At 37.4% G+C, this 19,802-nt stretch overlaps 1 protein-coding gene across 3 annotated transcripts in view; it reads right to left on the bottom strand.

The window, feature by feature from the left end:
• Positions 1-1,703: 1,703 nt before the first annotated feature.
• The window catches only part of ANKRD12 (ankyrin repeat domain 12), a 59,433-nt gene continuing 41,334 nt past the window's right edge, over positions 1,704-19,802 (bottom strand). For 2 of the 3 annotated variants that reach the window (XM_084225246.1, XM_084225245.1), the window contains 5 exons: positions 14,285-18,981; positions 8,107-8,205; positions 5,846-5,989; positions 3,272-3,367; positions 1,704-2,949 (listed from right to left, as the gene is read on the bottom strand). In XM_084225246.1, coding sequence (XP_084081372.1) covers positions 2,764-2,949; positions 3,272-3,367; positions 5,846-5,989; positions 8,107-8,205; positions 14,285-18,981 — 5,222 coding nt within the window. In that variant the 3' untranslated portion in view covers positions 1,704-2,763. The other variant, XM_084225247.1, reaches the window with a different exon arrangement.

The following is a 19,802-nucleotide window of genomic DNA, read 5'->3' as shown; positions in this document are numbered from 1 at the left end:
CTGGAAGCGCCAGCGGGGAACGCGATGAACTTCCCGATGGCTGAGAAGGTGCAGGTGCCCGGGGAAGGGCAGGGGCCGCATTGGGAAGGGACCCTGGGCTTCCGGACAACCTTCCCCAGGACCTCTAAAATGCGTCTGGACGGCAGCTTTATCCTCCCACGTGCCAAGCTCCAAGGGACCAAGGTAACAAGTTTGGTCCCTAGAAGAAAAACACAAGACGATCCTGGCTGGGTACCCAGAAACTGAGAGTAGCTCTCGGGCTTCCCAGGAGGCATCTAGACCCTGGCGAGGGAAACGGGGCCATCGCTCCAACGCGTTACTACCGTATTTCGTCTCATCCCTTCTTCCTAGCCCCCGGCACTCTGCTGAGGTAAATCCACAGGCCGGTGTCCTTAGACAACACCTGAGGTGTCATCCCACAGAGTAAACTCGGGGAAAGAAAAAAAGGAAAAAAACCAAAAAGGAACAAACCTTGGATTCAAATCAGAGAAGCCAAGAGATCAGTATCTATGGGATTGAAACATTTGGAGCAATAAAACTTACTATGAAGTTGCAATTGCAAAAACTCTGTTGCACAGACTGGGAAACTGTTTCTCCTTATAAAGAAGACCCAGACTAATGCTAAGAAACATCTGTCTTCAGATCTCCTTACAAGATACTGCCAAAATATTTTTGTTATCTCCTGCACACCAAGTATTTTTGTCACACTCTTCTTTTCTAACACAGCCAAGACTTCTGCAACCCAGTTTATTTTCTGTTCTTTTTGCTAACCTCTTAATTACTGCTATCTTGTATTTCTGCCACTTCCAATCACATCTGTTACTTTTTACTACTCTAGCAAGTAACTGATAGAAGTAACTTGTACCCACTTACTAGTTAGCACCTTGCAGCTTTATCCATTTTCCCTCATCTTTTCAAGCAGATAAAACAGATTTCTGTAGCATTTTAAGATTTTACAGCTATGCTCAGAAGTGTATTTAACTCTGAGAAGAAACCTGCTTTTTCCTCAATAGTTTCAATTTTGAATGAGGTCAGGAAGATATTCCTGTAATAAAAGCAGGAACAACTTCTCCTTCCACAGGTACTTAACATATTTGAAGTGGGAAAAAAAAAAAAAAAAGAGTTACAGGGCAGAAACTATATATTAATTGGCTTTACTGTGCTTGAGTTACTATTTATTCCAAACTGGCACCAGCAGTGATGTGCAGAGGGAAGGAGTCTGCGGTCCACAGAGTCTCTTGTTCACTGCCTGTTTGCCCTGTGCCCCAGGAAATGCCCCCTGGACATTCACACAAGCACAAGGAATAAGTTCTCTGTGGTAGCTCACCTACTCATTAAAAATCAGTTCAGAACCAAGGATTTTAAATCTCTTATTCTGAGTAACCAGCTGTCCTGCCCAAGTCTCACTTCCTTCAGAAATAATTTCACAGACATCAGATCTCAAGCATTCTTGAATAATTTACGGCCTGGAGGGTAACAAATCTTTTTCATGAATATCTGTAACCTCCTACTAATAAATAATTAACTGTCTGCTCATTAACAGTACTAAGAAAAAAAAGCATTAAATTTCACAACATGGAGAATGTTTTTTAACTTTTCCATTGAGTCTCCTTATATATTCCAGGAATGCTAAGGTTTGATGTATCAAGTGTTCCAATACTAAGGAATTCCAACTAATAACATGACCAATAAAATTTATTAAGTATTATATTTACAACTATTTACATATCCCTTCCATAGATTAATATTAAAATAGACAATATACAATTTAAGAATTTTAATTCAAAGGCATTTTGTTGGAAAAAATAGGCTCTATTACGAGACCACCATATAAGAGCAAAAGGGTTTTTTTGTTTTACACAAAAATATTTTCAGGATATGAAGTCATAGGTATGGCATTACAACAGCAGACTAATATGAAGTATGATTCTGTAAATATTACAACAGTTTAGGTATCAGTTATTGAAGGGAAGGAGTTCAGAGTCCTGTGGAGCATGCAATACAGTTCAATCCTCTTACAGTTATGGTGATGAAACGAGCAGCTAAATCAAAGGCATGCCATACAAAAAGGAACTGCCAACCAGGAACACACTACACTTAATAAAAACGACAACTTTGGTCCAATAAAACATTAGACAAAAACAGTTTTACAGTTAAAATATCTATTTTATACAGGTTTGAACATTAATTACAGGACTATTTACATTTGCACAATATGTATAAAATAAATTATTTAAAAATGAAGACAATATTACATCTTTTTCCAAAAAGAAATCTGTACAATAATTTACAAAACATAATAAGATTGATTCTTTTCCCAAGTCTTACACTTTCTTCCACAGGCTTTCTCATCATTTTTCTGTGGGAGTTCAACTGTTACTGAAGTTTCATAATACAAAGCTTTATAGCAGATTTTAAGTGTCGTTTGCTTTTTGGTGGATGTTTTAGTTATTAACAGCTTCCAGCGCTGTAAACTCACCAGGTTTTGTCATCTTTTTCAGCAACAAGCCCTAAAGCTACAGGCAATTTTAAAACAGATAACAGCAGTTACTGGGATCTGAATTTAAATAAAATCAGCATCCATCTTCTGTGTTTGAACAAGTGTCTGTGCCACACTTCTCTGTAGGAACACCTGAATTATGGAGAAAGGTAGTATTCCACAGAATTAAGTGCTCTGTCTCAAAAGAAAAAATACCTTTGCGCACCACTGCACCTCAGTCTCCAGCTGTCCACGAGGAGGGATGAGCCAGGTGGTGTTGGCTGTCATATGGGTGTCAATTCAAAGTCATCATTTACATCAACAAGAGGAACATAGAACTCCTGAATTTCATAAATGCTGATAGATTTGTAAGTAGCAGGATCAAGCTCTTGCAGTTTAAGCTGCCACTCCAGTCTCTGCACCGCGTTCAGTGCCGCTGCTTCGTGCTGCTGCCTCATCAAAAGGCACGTCTGGTTTAAAATCGAGAAAGAAGTTATTAAAATATTTGAAAAAATATTATTGCAGCAAGTTTAAACACAGGAAATATCTCTAAGAGCCTCTCTGGTGATAGTAAATAATTCCCCCCTATATATTTAGAAATTTGAAGAACATTCCATTACACTACAGGGAAACAAAAGTTAGTTTTTTTTCTACACTGATAAGAATTTCCTTTGTGTTGCCTCCACAGAAGCCCATGACACTGCACACAAATCTACTCTTTATTCATCTCATCTTCATGTTGACATTAATTTTGTTGTTTTTTTTTTAAAGTGGAAAAATCAAGAAGTGTACCTTTAATTTGTCAAATTTATCATCAACATCCTGCAGCCATGACATGAACTGTCTTGCATTGAATCGATCCCTCACCGACGTTTTGCTGTCATCAGTCTGCAAAAAATAAAAATTTACTCAAACCTGATAATTCAATCTGAAACATTAAAACACAAAACCTACTCTGTGGGACAAACAGTAAACAATCCCACAAACACTGCTTCCTATGGAAAAACAGATTCAAAGTACAAAGGTGTATGAAAATATAAATGTTGACCAACACTTCCCCTGTGGGCCAGCAGCCCACTAAAAATGGGTATTTTCAGATTTCCTCAAGCTATTTACTGTGCTCTGGTTTTGAAATTTAGAATGGGAGGCTTAAGGACTTACATCTTAAAGTCTTAACTAATAAAAGATCCTTCCACAAAATTAGTGTCTTTCTTTTTTCTCTTTAAAATTCAGTATCAAATCCATATCCCTCAGGGAAAAGCAAAAACATTTATAAAGGAAAAATTAAGCAGCCTCATTTAACTGACTACACAAGTATTGAAAGCAATTAAAAAATATTTTCGCCATCACAATCCCCAAAAGGAGATTAAAAAATTGAGCAGACCTGTATTACGTCCTGCTTAATGAAAGAGTTTTATTTTTAATTCCAACTTTTTCAAAAGCATTTGGAATGTCACATCTGTCCACTGTGAAAAAACAGATATACTCCATGCCTGGTCCTAAAGCCAGACTATGCCAATCTAACATTTAAATGATAACCACTAAATACAAGAAGTTGCTGTTCCTCTTTCAGAGGAAAAGAAGACACTGCAGGAATTTGTACACTGTAGCAGAAGGAACAAAAAGAAGCCCAACCAAATGTGCAAAGACTGACCTTTCTAGAGAACAAAATTTGTATTTGCTAATGAGGTAACAGGAAAATTGCAGGATGCATTACAAGACAATATTTTCTTATGCATCTACATTATTCCCATTAAACAAATTTTAATCAAACCATCAATCTGGTAGTATAAAACATTGATTTCAATTATATAAAAAATGTATTTCATAATTTGCTGAACATTATATGCAATGCAATTTCCTAAGAAAAATTACCACAGACTGAAACACAAAGTTATTGAAGCAGTGAGGGGGTAGGAGAGGCATTTTATTACTGCTCTTGTTATTATATAGGTGGTAAAAAAAAGACAGTACTTGTGGGGCACACCTCAACCTCTCCCCCAACAAAGATTCCTTCTGTTTCATAAAATTCAAATATGGAATCAGCTTACTTAAATTGAAAAATGTTAACTACAAAAATGCAGTTATGTGCACAACTCACGTATTCCTCATCTCTAAAAAGCTCAAGGCCTATGAATTGGAGCAGAAATAAAGCAAAGGATATTCTGAATTTTGGAAGAGAAAAATTTTTGCCCTATCAGTTAGAAGTACGAAGGAAATGATGCTTTAAAAATTTATCTCTGTGAAGCTTAAAATGAGACAACAATACAGTCTCCATAAACTGCTATCTCCTTCTGAATCACCTTATAGGGCATAGCTCTAGTCCTTTAAAGACTGGGGAAAAAATGTAGTAACTGACTGAAGAAACACTGGAAGCTGCAATAACTCTATAAAGGGCTGCAGAACTAATGTAAAATCTCCCATATGTTGGAAACGTATGTGTTTCATTTTAAAATGTCCAATATCCAATGCACCAACACTTTTATTACACCCAAACATCAACATTTCCTCCTTGCATTATGTGCTTCTCACAGCCACTGTAACAGGTGTCAAATGCTGGTTCTGTGTTTGTTAATTGGAAAAACTGTCCATAAAATACCAACACCATGAGATTATTTTCTCTTAGAGATACAGCTGCAGCCAACTTTTGAGTGACAGTCCATAGAACATACACAGATTGTGAAGCACATTTCTTATTTTATTTATTTATTTATGTTTTAATCATGACTAAATACTCACACTGAACATGTAAATAACGGGGCACAGGTAAGTCATATGGAGCCTGAAGTAATTTTGGAAAAGGTTATTCCATCATTCAACATTTCACCGTTGGTCATCTGTTTTTTATGGTACAGTTCTAGTGACTGCCTTGTACAGAGGAGGAAAGTATAATGTGGACACGTCCACAAAACATCTCCAGAGTTCATAAACCAATTTCATCACTTCACACACTACTGCATTCCAATTATCTGGATTACTGATAGATGTCATCTTCTATGCTGATAATTTCTTTGCTCTTGTTTAAGCTATATTCATAAGCTTCAAAACCATGTTCTGTTTATGACTGAAATCTGTTTTTTATAACAAAATCACCCGAAGAATTTTCTTACTTTATCCATCTCATAATTCCTGGATGTGAAAGAAAACCAGACATGGCAGAAAACAGAAAAAACACATACATACACCCATATCCTCCCATTACTCTACACCCAATTGACCCTAATATAAATAACAACCTATAGTGGGCATAATCTTAATTCCAGGCAAATCAACGACAATTTTGCTATGGAAACAGAATTCTCTCTGAATGCTTGAGCCAGGCTAGCAAGATCTTTTTGTCTGAAGCTGTGAAGGACAAATCTTTACCTGAGCATCCAGAGGCACGTTGTACACCTCAGCATCCAGCAGCACAGTGCAGGCACTGAAGGGCAGAGTTTGATTAGCCAAGGTCCTGGCTGCTCGGTAGTGAACACGTAAAACCTCTTGCTCATTAGAGACAATAAGCTTTTCCTAATTAAGATATCAATATATATATATATACATTTAGTAAGGTAAACATTAATAAAAATGTACACTAATTTAAACTTATCTTTTCAGGGCTCATACTTTTGAACACTGTGAGAAATAGGCTGCTGAAAGTAGGAGGGGTTGTTCTTCTAATCAAATACAAAATTTCAATTTGATGATGCAAAGAGTGTCCCATGGATGTCAGAACTGAAAACACCTCCTCAGCCCCAGCCTCCACTGATGGCTGAATGTTTCCATTTACTGAGGCAAGTCCTGGTTAATGAGGGTGGTCAAAGATGAAACGTAGGAGGAACATAGGCTTAGGATACACATTTGTGAATGTTAACTCTATGAAGCCTTTTATTCCAGGCACAGTGGCCAAGCAAACTGAAGCAGAAAGACAGGATAATTTGCAGGATAATTTTTTTTAAAAACAAAATGCGGTAATTCCCTAAATTCACATCTGCATAAATATTCTTTCCAAAACTGAGACAAGAAAAATACAACTCACTTGACAAAACGTGACTTACAGTTGTATAAAGTGGATTTCATTTGAAGAACAGCCTATATGAACAAAATAACTAGGAATAGGCACAATTTTTTAAAACACAGAAGGATGTTTGTATGTATTTACTGCTCTACTGTAAAATGGCTCTAATTTTTATCAAAATAAAAGAAGGCCCATTATAATATTATAATATATGTCCTGTTTTTCAGAAAGCAGGAAAAGGACCTTTCCTTTGGTTAGACTCATAGAGTCTCTGCTGGGATGGATCTTAAAGATTATCTATCTACAACCCCCAGCTGTCTATCTACAACACCCTCCACAAGACCACTTTGGTCAGGGCTCCACACAGCTGGGCACTGAACACTACCAGGGATGGGGCATCCACAGCTTCTCTGGGCAACCTGTTCCAGTGCCTCACCACCTCACAATAAAGAATTTTTCTTAATATCTAAATTTCTTTTCTTTTGGTTTACAACTGTACCTCCCTTTGTTTCACCACTATTTGGCTGTGTTAAAAGTCACTTTCCCTCTTTTATATATGCCCCTTTAAACACTGAAAAGTCCCAGTGAAGTCTCCTAGGAGCCTTCTCTTCTCCAGGCTGAACAGCCCCAGCTTTCTCAGTCTGTTCTCCGTAAGAGAGGTGCTCCAGCCCTCTCATCAGTTTCCTGGCCCTGCTCTGGACTCACTCCAACTGGTTTATGTCCTCCTTCTTCTGGGGACCCCAGGGCTGGATGCAGTACTCTAAGGGGGGGATGTCTCACCAGAGCAGAGGGACAGAATCCCCTCCCTTGCCCTGCTGGCCACAATATTTTTAGTTGCAACTGATTTATTTTCACTCAGAACTTGAACCAAGTTTACAATTTCCGGGCTGCTTATTTTTATATTCTTCACTGAAATACTAAATTCAAGTAAAACCCCTCCCTCAGCTGGGTTTGTTAAGTCACATTGAAATTGTCATTTGAAAAAGTATCCCACTGAGTTTGATGTGGCAGCTCCTTGTGTAACTATGTGGAAATCCTTATGATGCATCCATGTCAGAAAGAGACCCTGCCTGTGCCCACAAGCTATCTGGCTCATGACACTGGCATGTAAAGCTAGGTTACCAAGGAAAAGGGGCAACCTAAAACTAAAGAATACCCCTAAACCAGGAATAGTTTCTCTATTTCTGTGCTCAAAATCAGTGATGCCTACAGATGTAGTTCTAATATAATGTTAGGCAGTTTCTGAGCAGAATATTGCCAAACATGTTTCAGTCTTAGAGCTACACGTGTCTCCTCTCAATACAGAATTTACTCTACCTTCAGTCAATTTGGTTTTGAAGTCTACAGCCATCATTAGCTTTCAAAACTACGGTATGAAGCTTCCTTCCCACTGCCTCTAGGATAAATCTGGGACACAACTCAAAGCAATTAACAGGAAAAAACTGTTGCCTTACCAACTTGAAGGTTCTGCAAACAGCTGTTCAAACCATTTTCCCCCCAGCCCCGCTTCGAAGTTTCTCCAATTAATTAATTAATTAAATTTGGATAGAAAGAAGATTGCTTCTAAACATTGTTCATTGAAAAAATCCTAAAGCTTAAATCCAGAACATAAAAAATACATTAGTCTCACCCTTTCAATACTGTGCTGTAAGCGTAGTTTCATCCTTACAACCTCCTGTTGTTTAAATAGTTCCTTAAGTGGGTCCGACAGTGATGGAGGCGGTGTAATCTGTGGAAAAAGTTTTATAAATAATGTAGTGAATGTGTATTTCACGTGTTTAGCATCGCTTATGTGATCTATTAAAAAAATACACAAGAAACAATAAGGCATTTTTAAAGAAAAAGAATTTTACTTTTTACTTCCCATTAATTATGTGAATTCAATGTGTTTGCAGTGTTTGCAGTAAAAAGTTTTAAGGATTCCATACCATAAAATTAATAAACCCAAGTGAAAACAGCATTTCAAGCTGTTTAGAGCTTTTAACCAGTCATTATCAGCATTCCATAGCTGTTCTTTTTAAAAGGCTATACTGTGGAATATAGTAAGAATACAACTTGCTTCCTGTTCTGAAGATTCTTTAAAGCACAGCTGTTCATTTTGAGAAGATAAAAGCGTCCTAGCAAAATGCTAGAAAGAAGTTAAAAAAAGAAAAGTATTGCTAAAAAAACCCCAACCCACTTGATATATTCATACAACAGTATTTTGTACTGCACAAAAGATAACCAACCATACTCCTAATCGTGCAATCACACAGAACACAAGAAAGCACAAAAAGTAGACTAGAGACCCAGACAGTAGCTTGAAAAAGTGATTATTCCTCTCAGTTATTTATATAAGTTTTTAAAAAACTTATTCCTTATAAAGAAAATAATTTAAAAAAATCAAACAGACTTGAGTGACATATGAATGCTGTTAATGATTTGCTATACTATAAACATTTTGCATCTTCAGTCAATTACAGTAAACAGCCAGAATTACTGTCTGGTCTGAGCTGTATGAAAAACACTGACAAGGCACCTGGAACCCTCCTGGCAACTGCAGAAATCAGATGCTTTTTCAGAAGTAACTAATAAACTTCTTGGAAGTTTTAAAGCTCCACACAAAATTTATTTTCCTTTATGCTAATTCCATCTGACAGATCAGCATGGGTTTTAACACCTGACAGATGTAAGAGCACTGATACTGCTTTAGAAAGACCCATTGAAACTACATGAAAAACTGCCTACTACCACTGATACTCAAAAACCACAGCTCAAATACATACTTGCAGTTACTATACCCTGCCTCATACCCTAACACAAGCAGAAAGACAAATAACTCTTTTCAATAAAATAGATCCTTCAACTGTCAAGAAGTAATAAATCCATTATGGAAATACAGACACACTGTAGGTTAAACTAGATTATTAGTATTAATCTTGCACCTATACATTCCGGCAACAAAGTGATTTATCTACCAGAAATGCTTGAATTAGCATTATATTGGAACATTATTTCAGGACAATTTTTCCCCCAACTGGAAGTTAGCCAATGCCTCTGGAATTAATAGCACATAATCTGAATAACTGATTGCAGTTCATTCCTTAAATTATTATATTGTATAAAACGACATTCAACTCCTTCACATTTCAAAGTAAAGAACAAGATACACTTCATTTTTCTTAGTGAAAACAGTTTGGTTCTCAAACCAATAATGTTTATGGCATATGCCATTTTGTGTAAAACAACAGTATTAAAAACAAATACACCCCCCTATAGTCCAGTTTTTCCTGAAGACTTTGCATTCATGGTACAGTACAATAGTGCTGCCACAGTCTTTCAATAAAATAAGACAAGATGCTCATAAATAATATCAAGCTTTAATTTTAATAAAACCAAAACATCTCCCAAAATCTCCATTATTTTTGCTTACAGAAAAGCACACAGATAAGAAGCAAGACAGCGTATCTAAATAAGCTTTGGATTTATGCACCTGGATTTTCCAGAAATAAAAATTTCAGAGCTAGCAAGCATCCATATATCATTTGAACAATTTCACAGAATCACAGAATGGTCTGGGTAGGAAGGTACCTCAGGGGTCATCGAGTTCCAAGCCCCCTGCCATGTGCAGGGATGCCACCCACTAGACCAGGTTACTCAAGGCCCCATCCAATCTGGCACTAAAGACTTCCAGGGATGAGGCATCCACAGTTTCTCTTGGCAACCTGCTCCAGTGTCTCACCACTCTCACAGTGAAGAATTTTTTCCTACTACCTAATCTAAACTGCCCTCTCTCAGTTTGAAGCCATTCACCCTTGCAATGTCACTACATTTCAAATATTTTGAAATGTTATTCCCTTAAATTTACAGACAGTTTAATTGTGCAACAGAAGTAAGAATCAACACCGTAGAAATAACCTGACAAGGAGCTGATCATCCTGACAGCAGAGCTGTGTGGACTTTTTATTTAAACATGTAGAACTCTGTTTCAGCAGATTATGCTCAGCCCTGAACACAGATTATGTTCAGACCTGTGTGACACTGACAGGTCTCCATGATCCCAGAGATCCCTACTGCCACTGGATACATTCATAAACTCTTCACTTCCACCCAGCCCAGCGCCACCTGCCAAAATGTACAGCTAAATATTAGGTTTGGTTACAGTCTTTTATGGAATTATCTGTTTTTTCCTCTCTTCTTGGAAACTTGGGAAGAGTGAGCCTCAGATCCTTAGGAGTCTGAACACAGGATTCGGGCCAGTTGCACACCACCTGCTGGAAATCCCAGCTTGTGAACCAGCACTGGATTCAGACAAAGGAAATCGGTTTCTTTGAGACCAGAAAGTCTGACTTACAGGCTCTGAGGCAGGAACAGCCAGAGGAGCCTCTTGGACCTCCTAGTCAAAGAAACTATTACTAAAGAGAACACAAAAAAATGTGTAGGGAAAATACAAACACATAAGTTGGACTTGCAAGAACAGCGCATGAAACTGAACACCACAAAAAAAAGGTGCCCTCTGTTTTTGCACAACCAAAGAATCAAACTATTTTATGGGCCCAGACTCCATAGAGAAGAGAGGAAAACAAAGGTGCCCTGCCTGCTTCACAGAATTCCCTTTTCCCAGTCTGAGAAATGACCCAGAAAAGCCAGGCAGATCTCGGCCTTGTGCCTCTCCTGCACCTCACTTGGAGCCAGCCATTAGAGCAGGTCTGATTGGCCAGAGCTCATATTCAAGGCATGCCTTTCCCATCTCCAACACACCAAAATCCAACAGCAACCTTCCTGCAGGCCTTGCATGCTTCAAAACAACTACAGCATCAACTCTTCACTCTATAAACTTTCAATACCTATTTTGCCTGCTACAAACCTTCTCTCTTTTATGTCACCCAAACAACTGGCCTGCTCTAATGCTCTATTTCATGCATTTTGAAAACAAGTTTCTGGTAACACCCCTAAAATTAGATCTTACTACTTGAGTTTCTACAGCAACGCCAGGGAGACTGGACAGAATCCCCTTTACTAGAAACACATCTACAAGATAGCCACTGGAGGCTGGCAATGAATCATCCTGGCACCTCCTCTCAGGAGACAATACAGATAAAGACTGAACCCTGTAGAACTTGGAACAATCTGAAAGGCAACAGAGCCAAGTACAATTGAAATTTCTCTGTTAGATGATTCAGATTTGTTTCCTTCTATTTTGAACTGACTTGATGTCTCCCACCTTATGTTTTGTATTTGTACTGGTGAGAGGGAAGCCATAATTCATACATGAATATCCTCACAGCCTTAGGTGATCCAGGCTGTAAATTACAATATATAAACAAGGCTGTGGAAACAAGGTTTTAGCAAACCATCTCCTGGTTCCCACCTACAGCATGTTTGAAGTTCATCAGATAAACTACAGTGCATCATTAAGATTCCAATGCAGAGAACAATAAACACACTGTTCCATACACCAACCATTCTGAGTCTCAGAGTGTCAGAGCTAAATATACGGTCTCCACACAAAGGATACCTGTAACACAGGAATAGTTAAAGAAAGAGTATCTACTTTCTCTTAATGTAAATTGATGAGACAAAAATTTGGTTAACAGAGAATCATAAGAGAATTGAGGGAAAAAACTGCAAAACAAACATGACAAAAAAGGTATTTTTACAGTTGCTTACTAAATCCTACATTATAGGCATAAAAATACACTATTAATATTTCAGAGAGACTAAGCCTAGTCTTTATTTTCACTTTGTTGGACAATGTGTACAAGAAACAAACACTCATTTCTGAGAATGAAATGATCCTCGGTTTAGCAATTCTCCTGTTTATGGTATATGTAACAGGAATTATTAGGATTGTGATTTTCAGATGACAAAATATAATCATTATTACACTGTGTACACAAGCAAATTCTGCCAATACATTAAATCTGAAATATTATTAATTTTTTAAACAATATTTTTTTTCTGAAAGGAAACCCAAGAAGTTTTATCAAAATTGTACATTTGCCCAAGTGACAGTAATTAAATAAAGCACTTAGCTGCATTGAGATTTTTTCAGACAAACAAAACTGAATTGCTTAGAGTATCTTCTTATTTAGAGCAAAACTCATGCTTTTTCTTACACTTTAATTCTAATTAAAATAATCACCGATTTCCTAATAATTTATTTTGGCTTCTCAAAATTTATCTTCTTCCTTTTTGCTTCTAGGAACTTGAAATAAAAAGTTCCATCTGTTCTCTCTACATCTGTAGGATATTACCAGAAGCATGAAAGTATATACAAAACAATTAACTGTTTAAAACATCATTACCATCAGAACATGTATGCGTAAGGAAGCAAACCAGAAATCTAAATGAGACAAAAATCAGTAACTGTAATTCTTCAATTACATACTTACATTTTTATCAACTTTTTTAAAAGAGGCTTTTCTTTTCAACGATTAATTAAAAGCCATTGAGAATAGGAAGCACACATCCATCTCTGGTATTTACTGAACCTGTTACCTGAGATTTTGCTCTCCAATAACTAAATTTATTTTCATTACCTGCAGAGTTCCTATTATACACAGCAATAGAGACAGGAAGTAATTATAAGGCAGTGCTTTAATATCAAAAGCTTTGCCCTCCTTATGGTGTCTACACACACACTGCCATTCACAATCGGGAGTTGAATTCTATTGCTCAGGTAGGAGATGGGCCAAGGAAAAATATATTCCATGCTTCTCTACTTTCCTCTTATCCCAAATTAAGCATTCAAGTGTGATGCCAAAGCAGTAAGCTGTAGCTTGGAAACAGTATGTACTTGACTAGCGGCAGCTTTAAAAAAAAAAGAAGAAATCTGTGCCTCCAGTGATAAAGATGTTACAGAAGCTGCAACAGCTACTGAGAAAGACTTGTAGACTTGGGAAGGCTGACAGCCTGGTACATCATGGTGAAACTTACCATACACCCTGGTTCACGTACAGACCTTGCAAAAGGTCTTACCCACATCCTTCCTTAGACTGTAACTGGCCTAGTAATTCCCAAAAAATGAGAACAAACAGCCTGTGTAGGGAATTAAGACTAGCTGCGTAATGAAGCAAACATTTTTAAATTTACACATTAAGCTTCTATTCATTGCTTCATCAAAAAAATCCTCAACTCTACCAGAAAAAGCTAAAGCTTTTTACTCTCAAGTAAGGGTGAATTATCTTAGATGAGCTGACATAATAACTTGACCATTCAAAAATGGAGAGCTTAGACCTAAACAAGTATCTTTGAATTACAGATGTTCTTCAGTAAAAAGGAAAAAAACCCTTGACATTATTTAATAAAATTATGAACACTTTAGATTCATGGATTACAAAAGCCAGGACACAGCAGATTACATCTGCTGCTTTTGAGATAGCTGGCAGGCACTCTCCTGCTTCAAGTATTTGGCAATGGACTTGGTATTTTGAAGCACTGCACGTCCACCCCCTTCCAAATGAAACAGCTTTGACTAATCAGTTTTAATGAAATTATTGACAGCAGAAATTCAGAGAAGCTCTCAATAATTTACTTCACTTCTGAAAGAGCAGGCTTTACATACTTTGAAATATAGTATTTGTCTGTGTACCCTTGACTGGTGTCATATATGGTTTGTCTTACAGCGACTGTGAAACCACTGTTTGTATTTCCAGTGAATGGGGCTTTTACATATGATGCTATTCATCAACATTAGTTTGACATATGTCAACTTACTGCTTCCAGCAGAATATTCAGAAGCAAGTTAGGAAGAACATGGAAGTTAAAAAAATAAAACCAGAACATGCCTTTCATAGCACTGCATATTGAAAGACCACGTTACTTACAGTTGGGATGCATATCTTGCTCAGGGGATTGCCATCCAGCAGGTAGGAGCCATTGAAGGTCACATACTCATCGTAATATTGAGGTGCCTGAGGAATAACACTACACAGCAATTTACGCTTCTCTTCTATTTTCTTCCTTATGTGCAAGTATTCAAAATAGGGGTTTGCTCTCTCAGAACTGTATGGCTGAATCTCTTCAAGTTTCAAAGAGTCAACAATAGCTGCCAGTGACTGCTGGGTTTTCTCCTTGGCCTGCAGTAAAGAAGGGTTCGCTTGCACAGGCTGAGGCACGCGTGACACCTTCCTTTTACGTGGATGATGTACCTGAGCATCATCATCTTCAGTTAATCTAATTCTTGCTTTCATAGATGCTGATGATTCAGACTCTTTTTCTGATGTTTGTGTACAGCCAAGAGGATTCTGCTTGCCCTGGTTAGCAAGCAAATTTGCTCTGTTCCTCGTGATTCTTTGAGGTACTTCTTGCTGTTCCATCTTCTGATCCTCAGCAACTTCTTCTTCCACTTTAACTATCTGGCTGTATTTATGCACCTCTTCCTGTGTAATCTGTTGTGAACTATTTTCCAAATTGGATATAGAGGAGTACTGTGGGGGATCATCTGCCAACACGTTTTCCCTGTCTGCAGTGCAGGGGCTTTTATTAACCAATTCATTTGTAATTCCCTGTGACATTCCTGAACTTAGTTCACAGGGATCAGCATTGGCTTTACTATCAACAACAGGCACAGAGACCAACTTTTCTTGTTGGTCTTTTTCATTTCTAGTATCTGAAGTATCTGCTGTGTTACCATCCTCTTCACTCAGGGCATTCTTACAAACAACTTTACTGAATGAGTATGAATTCATGTTTAACTGTGAACTGCTATCACTTTCAGCAGTATCCTTCTCTAACGGTACCACTGGTAAATCATTCACCTTTTCATAGCTCTGTGAAACATCTTTTGCAGAGCTCTCAGAATATACAGCCATGGGTGCATCAGACTTCCTCAAGTTTGAAGGGAAGAAAGCGTTTTCCAGCTCTCTGGTACTAGTAGCATCTGTTTCCAAAGCAGAAGTTGCAGTCTGAACTAGATTTTGCTGCTGTACTAATGATGAATCTTGACTAATAATGCCTGGTAAAGAAACAAGTTTTGACACAACTGGAAGTGGCTGGATAGGTAAAGAACAAGGCGACTGTGAAGGCAAAATTGACGCAGATTCTTGAGAACTAGAACTTCCCTTAATTTCAGGGTGCTGAGGCAAAAATTCAGATACTTGTTGCTCTTTTAATGTCCTGCTCTCAGAATTATGCACTGCTATAATGCTTTTAGCATCTTGCTCTGGGACACCACAGCCTGAGCTGTTAAAGTCATTGTTTAATGAGTTAAGTCTGTCAAAAGGCACATCCCACTGCTTGGTTTGCTGAGTCACACCACTTTGACTACATGGTTCTAAATGCATGTTAGAGTCTTCTGAAGGGCTCATCTGAGCAGTATCTTTAATGGTACTTGTCCCTGTTGTTGCCTGCTTGTTGCTAACAGCTCTGTTTGGAGATGATGTGAAGTTTGACTGCAGAACAGCCACACTGCTTTGAAAATCTCTTTCAAGCATGCTGCACAGTAGCTCTGGTTTAGGAGAAGTGCTATTGTAAGTCTGAACTGACGGCAGAGCGTTCTGGTTGTTTTCTTCTGATGTCCGAGGCTGTTTGCTGTGCTCAGAAACTGCAGCAGGCATGCTGCATCTTCGAACCTCTATAACAGGCCTACACTCATTCAAAACCAACTTAACATCTTCAGCAGATGCTGATCTAACATACATTTGTGGGAGTCTGTTCGTGAAAGGTGGCTTAATGCGATCTGGCAACTCAGCAAGACCATCGGCCTCTTTTTCCACAAGGGCTGGTGATTTGGCACTTGCCAAAAATGGTGACTGTGAAAAAGACATTTGGGAATCAGAACCTTCTGCCATAAAGTCCGAATCATATTCGATTACAGGCCTTGGAGTAGTTACTGTGGTATGGCAAGAATCCTCAGAGCTCGCAACAGAAACCATGGACACGGACCTGGAGCTCAGCCCCATCTTTTCACTTTCTGATTTGGGGGATCTATTAAAATTATCTAAAGCCAATGAAGCCTTTGCAACATTGACACTTCTCGTATCTACCGACTGCGATCTATTACTTGTAGCATCTTTCTGCTGTTTTTCCTTCATACAAACATCTGGCAACTCTGAACTTTTTGAACGAATCAGTTCTTTGCCTTTTACTTCAGCTAATGAGTGTTTGGGTTTTTCCTTCATTTTGTTATGTTCTGAGCAAGTGCGGTTTCTCAAACGTTCCTTCTCTTTCTGTTTTATTTTTTCTTTATGCTTTCTATGCCACTGCTCTATTTCTAGATCTTTAAGGCTAAGCATTCTTTCAAAACTAGTTTGCATTAAGTCATCATTGACTAATCTTTTTTCTTTAGGCCGAGCATCCTTCGAAGCAGGAGCTGGTTTAGGCTTAAGTTTCTCATGCTCAAGTTTTAGTTTCAGCAAACTACTTTGATGCAGTTTATCTTTATGCTTGTCCCTCTCTTTGTATCTGTCTATATCTTTATCTTTTTTATCTTTCTCTCTACCATCTGGAGTTTTCAACAAATCATCTTTTGGTTTTTCTTTCAAAGATGATGGTTTGTCATGAACTGTTTTATTACTTTCAGTAATAGTGCATCTCCTTTCCTCCTGCATGTGTTTTGAGCTTGCGAATGATGAGGTCTCCTTGTCTTTGGATTTGTCTTTTTTTTCAAATTCCTTTTCTTTAGTTCTATTTTTTTCTGATTTAGTATATTCATATTCTTTTTCAGATTGTTTGACTTTTCTTTCAGTACAGTGTTTTTCTTTGCTTTCAGCCCAATGTCTGTCTTTATCAGCCTTTTCTTTATCATGCTTCTTATCCGTTTTTTCTTTATTTCTTTCCTTGTCATCAACTTTTTTAAGAGCACCCATGCTTTTTACTTTATCATTTTCCTTATGGCACCTTTCTGCTTGCTGAAAACTGGACTTCTCCTTTACTTTCTCTGTATTTTCATTTACTTCTGCTTTATCTTTCTCCATTTTGTATTCATGCTTTAATTTTTTCTCTTTTTCTCCATGTTTTCTTTCTACCTTTTCAAAATCTTTTTCTTTGACTGAGAACCGCTTTTCTGTCTTCTCTTTATTTTCCTTTAAATTCTTTTCCTGCTTTTCAGTATCTGTTTCTCTTTCTACTATATGAACGCTGGCTGCCTCATCTTTAACACCAAAACAGAACAATTCAATTTCTTTATCTGCAAGTATAACTTCTTTTTCTTCTTTTATATCTTTTATTTTTTCATCCTTGAGAAACTTATCATTTTCCTTTTTGCTCTTCTCTTTTTCTCTCTCATCTTTAATACTCCTCTCTTTCTGGAACTGTCTCTCCTTAACTAACTTATCTTCTTTTGCCACAGTTTTTTCTAGCTTTGATTTTCTGTCTGAAGAAAGAGATTCATGTTCCGTATTTATCGGCGTATCATCATTTTCATCACTTTTGAAAAAGTTCTCTTTCCAAAATTCTCTGTCAAACTCAATACTTCTTTGAACCTCTTTAACATTATCTTTATGTTTGTGTTTTTCTCTCTCCCCATCCTGTTCCTTTTTGTGCTTTTCCTTTTCTCTTTCTTTGTGCTTTAATTTATGTTTTTTAAGTGTTTTACCTTCCTTGTCAATTTTTCTCAAAGTATATTCTGAATTATCCAATGTTGAGCTATTATCTTCCTCTTTAATTTTAGGACTAGATTTTTCACCAAATTCCAAGTGAAAATCCTTTTGATGATGCTTGCTTTTTTCTTTGTGCTTGCAAGATTTGCCACTAGAACTTTCTACTAGATAATCAGAATCAGTGTTGTGATCATACCGAACTAATTCGGACTGCAATGTTATTTCAGAACCTCCTGGTGATAAGCAAGTTTTGGTGTTTTCTTGCTTTAATGGTGTTGACTGCTTTTCACTTAACCCACAGGGATGCTTTGGAGATTTTCCAGCAGTGATATGAAACAGATGTAAAGAAGAATCTTCTTTTGAGGTGAAAGACTTCTTAAAGGTTTCTTCCTCTCTAGCTTTATCTAAAGAATCTAACCCAGAAGTAGCTATATTTGTTACTCTAGCATTTTCTTTTTCTTGCTTTACTTCTTGATTCTCTTTATTTTTGCTTTGATTTTTTACTTTCCTTTTAACTTTGCCCTTTTGCTTGTGCTCGTTTGTAACTATATATTCCTTCTTCACCCTGACATCAGAATTTGATGTCTCTGAAACAGAGCAAGGAGAGACCATTTTCTTGTCCTGAATCATTTCTTCATCTGAACTTTCAGAACTTGAATACAGAACTCTAGAGGGTTTCTGCTTTTTGTTTTTGAATGATTTTGAAAAGACAACTTTTTCTTGTTTCACAAATAAACTGGTCTTTTCAACTTCAGTCTCATCTTCTTTCCTTGTGTCTTTTCTAAGAATATGTTTGTCATCAATCATTTTTTTCATTTCGTCTTCATCATCATCTTTGAACTCATACTCATCTAGAGCAGATGGAAGTGGTGCCTTACTAGGGACTGTTTGTTTGCTCTTGTTGGCGACTGAGTCCTTTTCTGCTTCTGAATCAACATTCCCATCTACACTTGAAGGATTTACAGATGGAGCTTCTTCAGAATCTAGAGTAAGGAAAGTGAAAATGAATTGAATACTGATAGAACACTTGTCACACTTCAGGACAAAAGAGTTCAGTTCAGCAGTCACATCTTCACAAATGAAAAAAGAATAAAACCTATCTTAAACACACAGCAAAACTTCTCACTAGAATTGAGCTTTTTAAGAGAAAACAAAAGGTCATGAAATCAAAGTTCTCCCCTCCCTTTACAGCTCTCACTTAGGCATGGAAAAATACTAAATAACATTTATATCTAATGAAAGTAATGCAGTTTAAATTTTGAAAACCTCACCCATTGTGCACAATTCCTGTATAACCTGACTCTTTCTAAAGGACAATACCCTGCACAGACTGTTGAGGAACCAGTTGCTAAATAGTAACAAATTTCTATTGCACATATGTAAAAATATTTGTCTTAAGATCAATGCTTTCACTAAGCTGAAGTTGATTCTGTGAAGTGATGTCACAACTGTCCCTTAGAACAGAAGGACCACGCACTGTATTTCAGGTTATTCTAATGCCAAGAAAGTTAACACTACATCAGAACATGGGCCAATATAACTTTTTTCCTTGAAGTATACTGAAACTTTGACTAGAAAACATTCCTAGAGTGTTGCGTTTAATGTATTTGTCTGGGAAAGAGAAACCGACTTCTACAAATCATGAGACACGATGTTCTTCTTCATGTGCTTTTCACAGACCACAGAATGGTTGAGGTTGGAAGAGACCTCTGGAGATCATCTTGTTCAACCCACTCTGCTCATGCAGGGACACCCAGAGCCAGCTCCCCAGGACAATGCCCAGAAAGCTTTTGAATTATCTCCA

This window comes from Fringilla coelebs (genome assembly GCF_963513975.1).
Source record: "Fringilla coelebs genome assembly, chromosome: 1".
NCBI lineage: Eukaryota > Metazoa > Chordata > Aves > Passeriformes > Fringillidae > Fringilla > Fringilla coelebs.
Note: the sequence above shows the minus strand (reverse complement) of the source record. Positions and strands in the feature narration are given on the sequence as shown.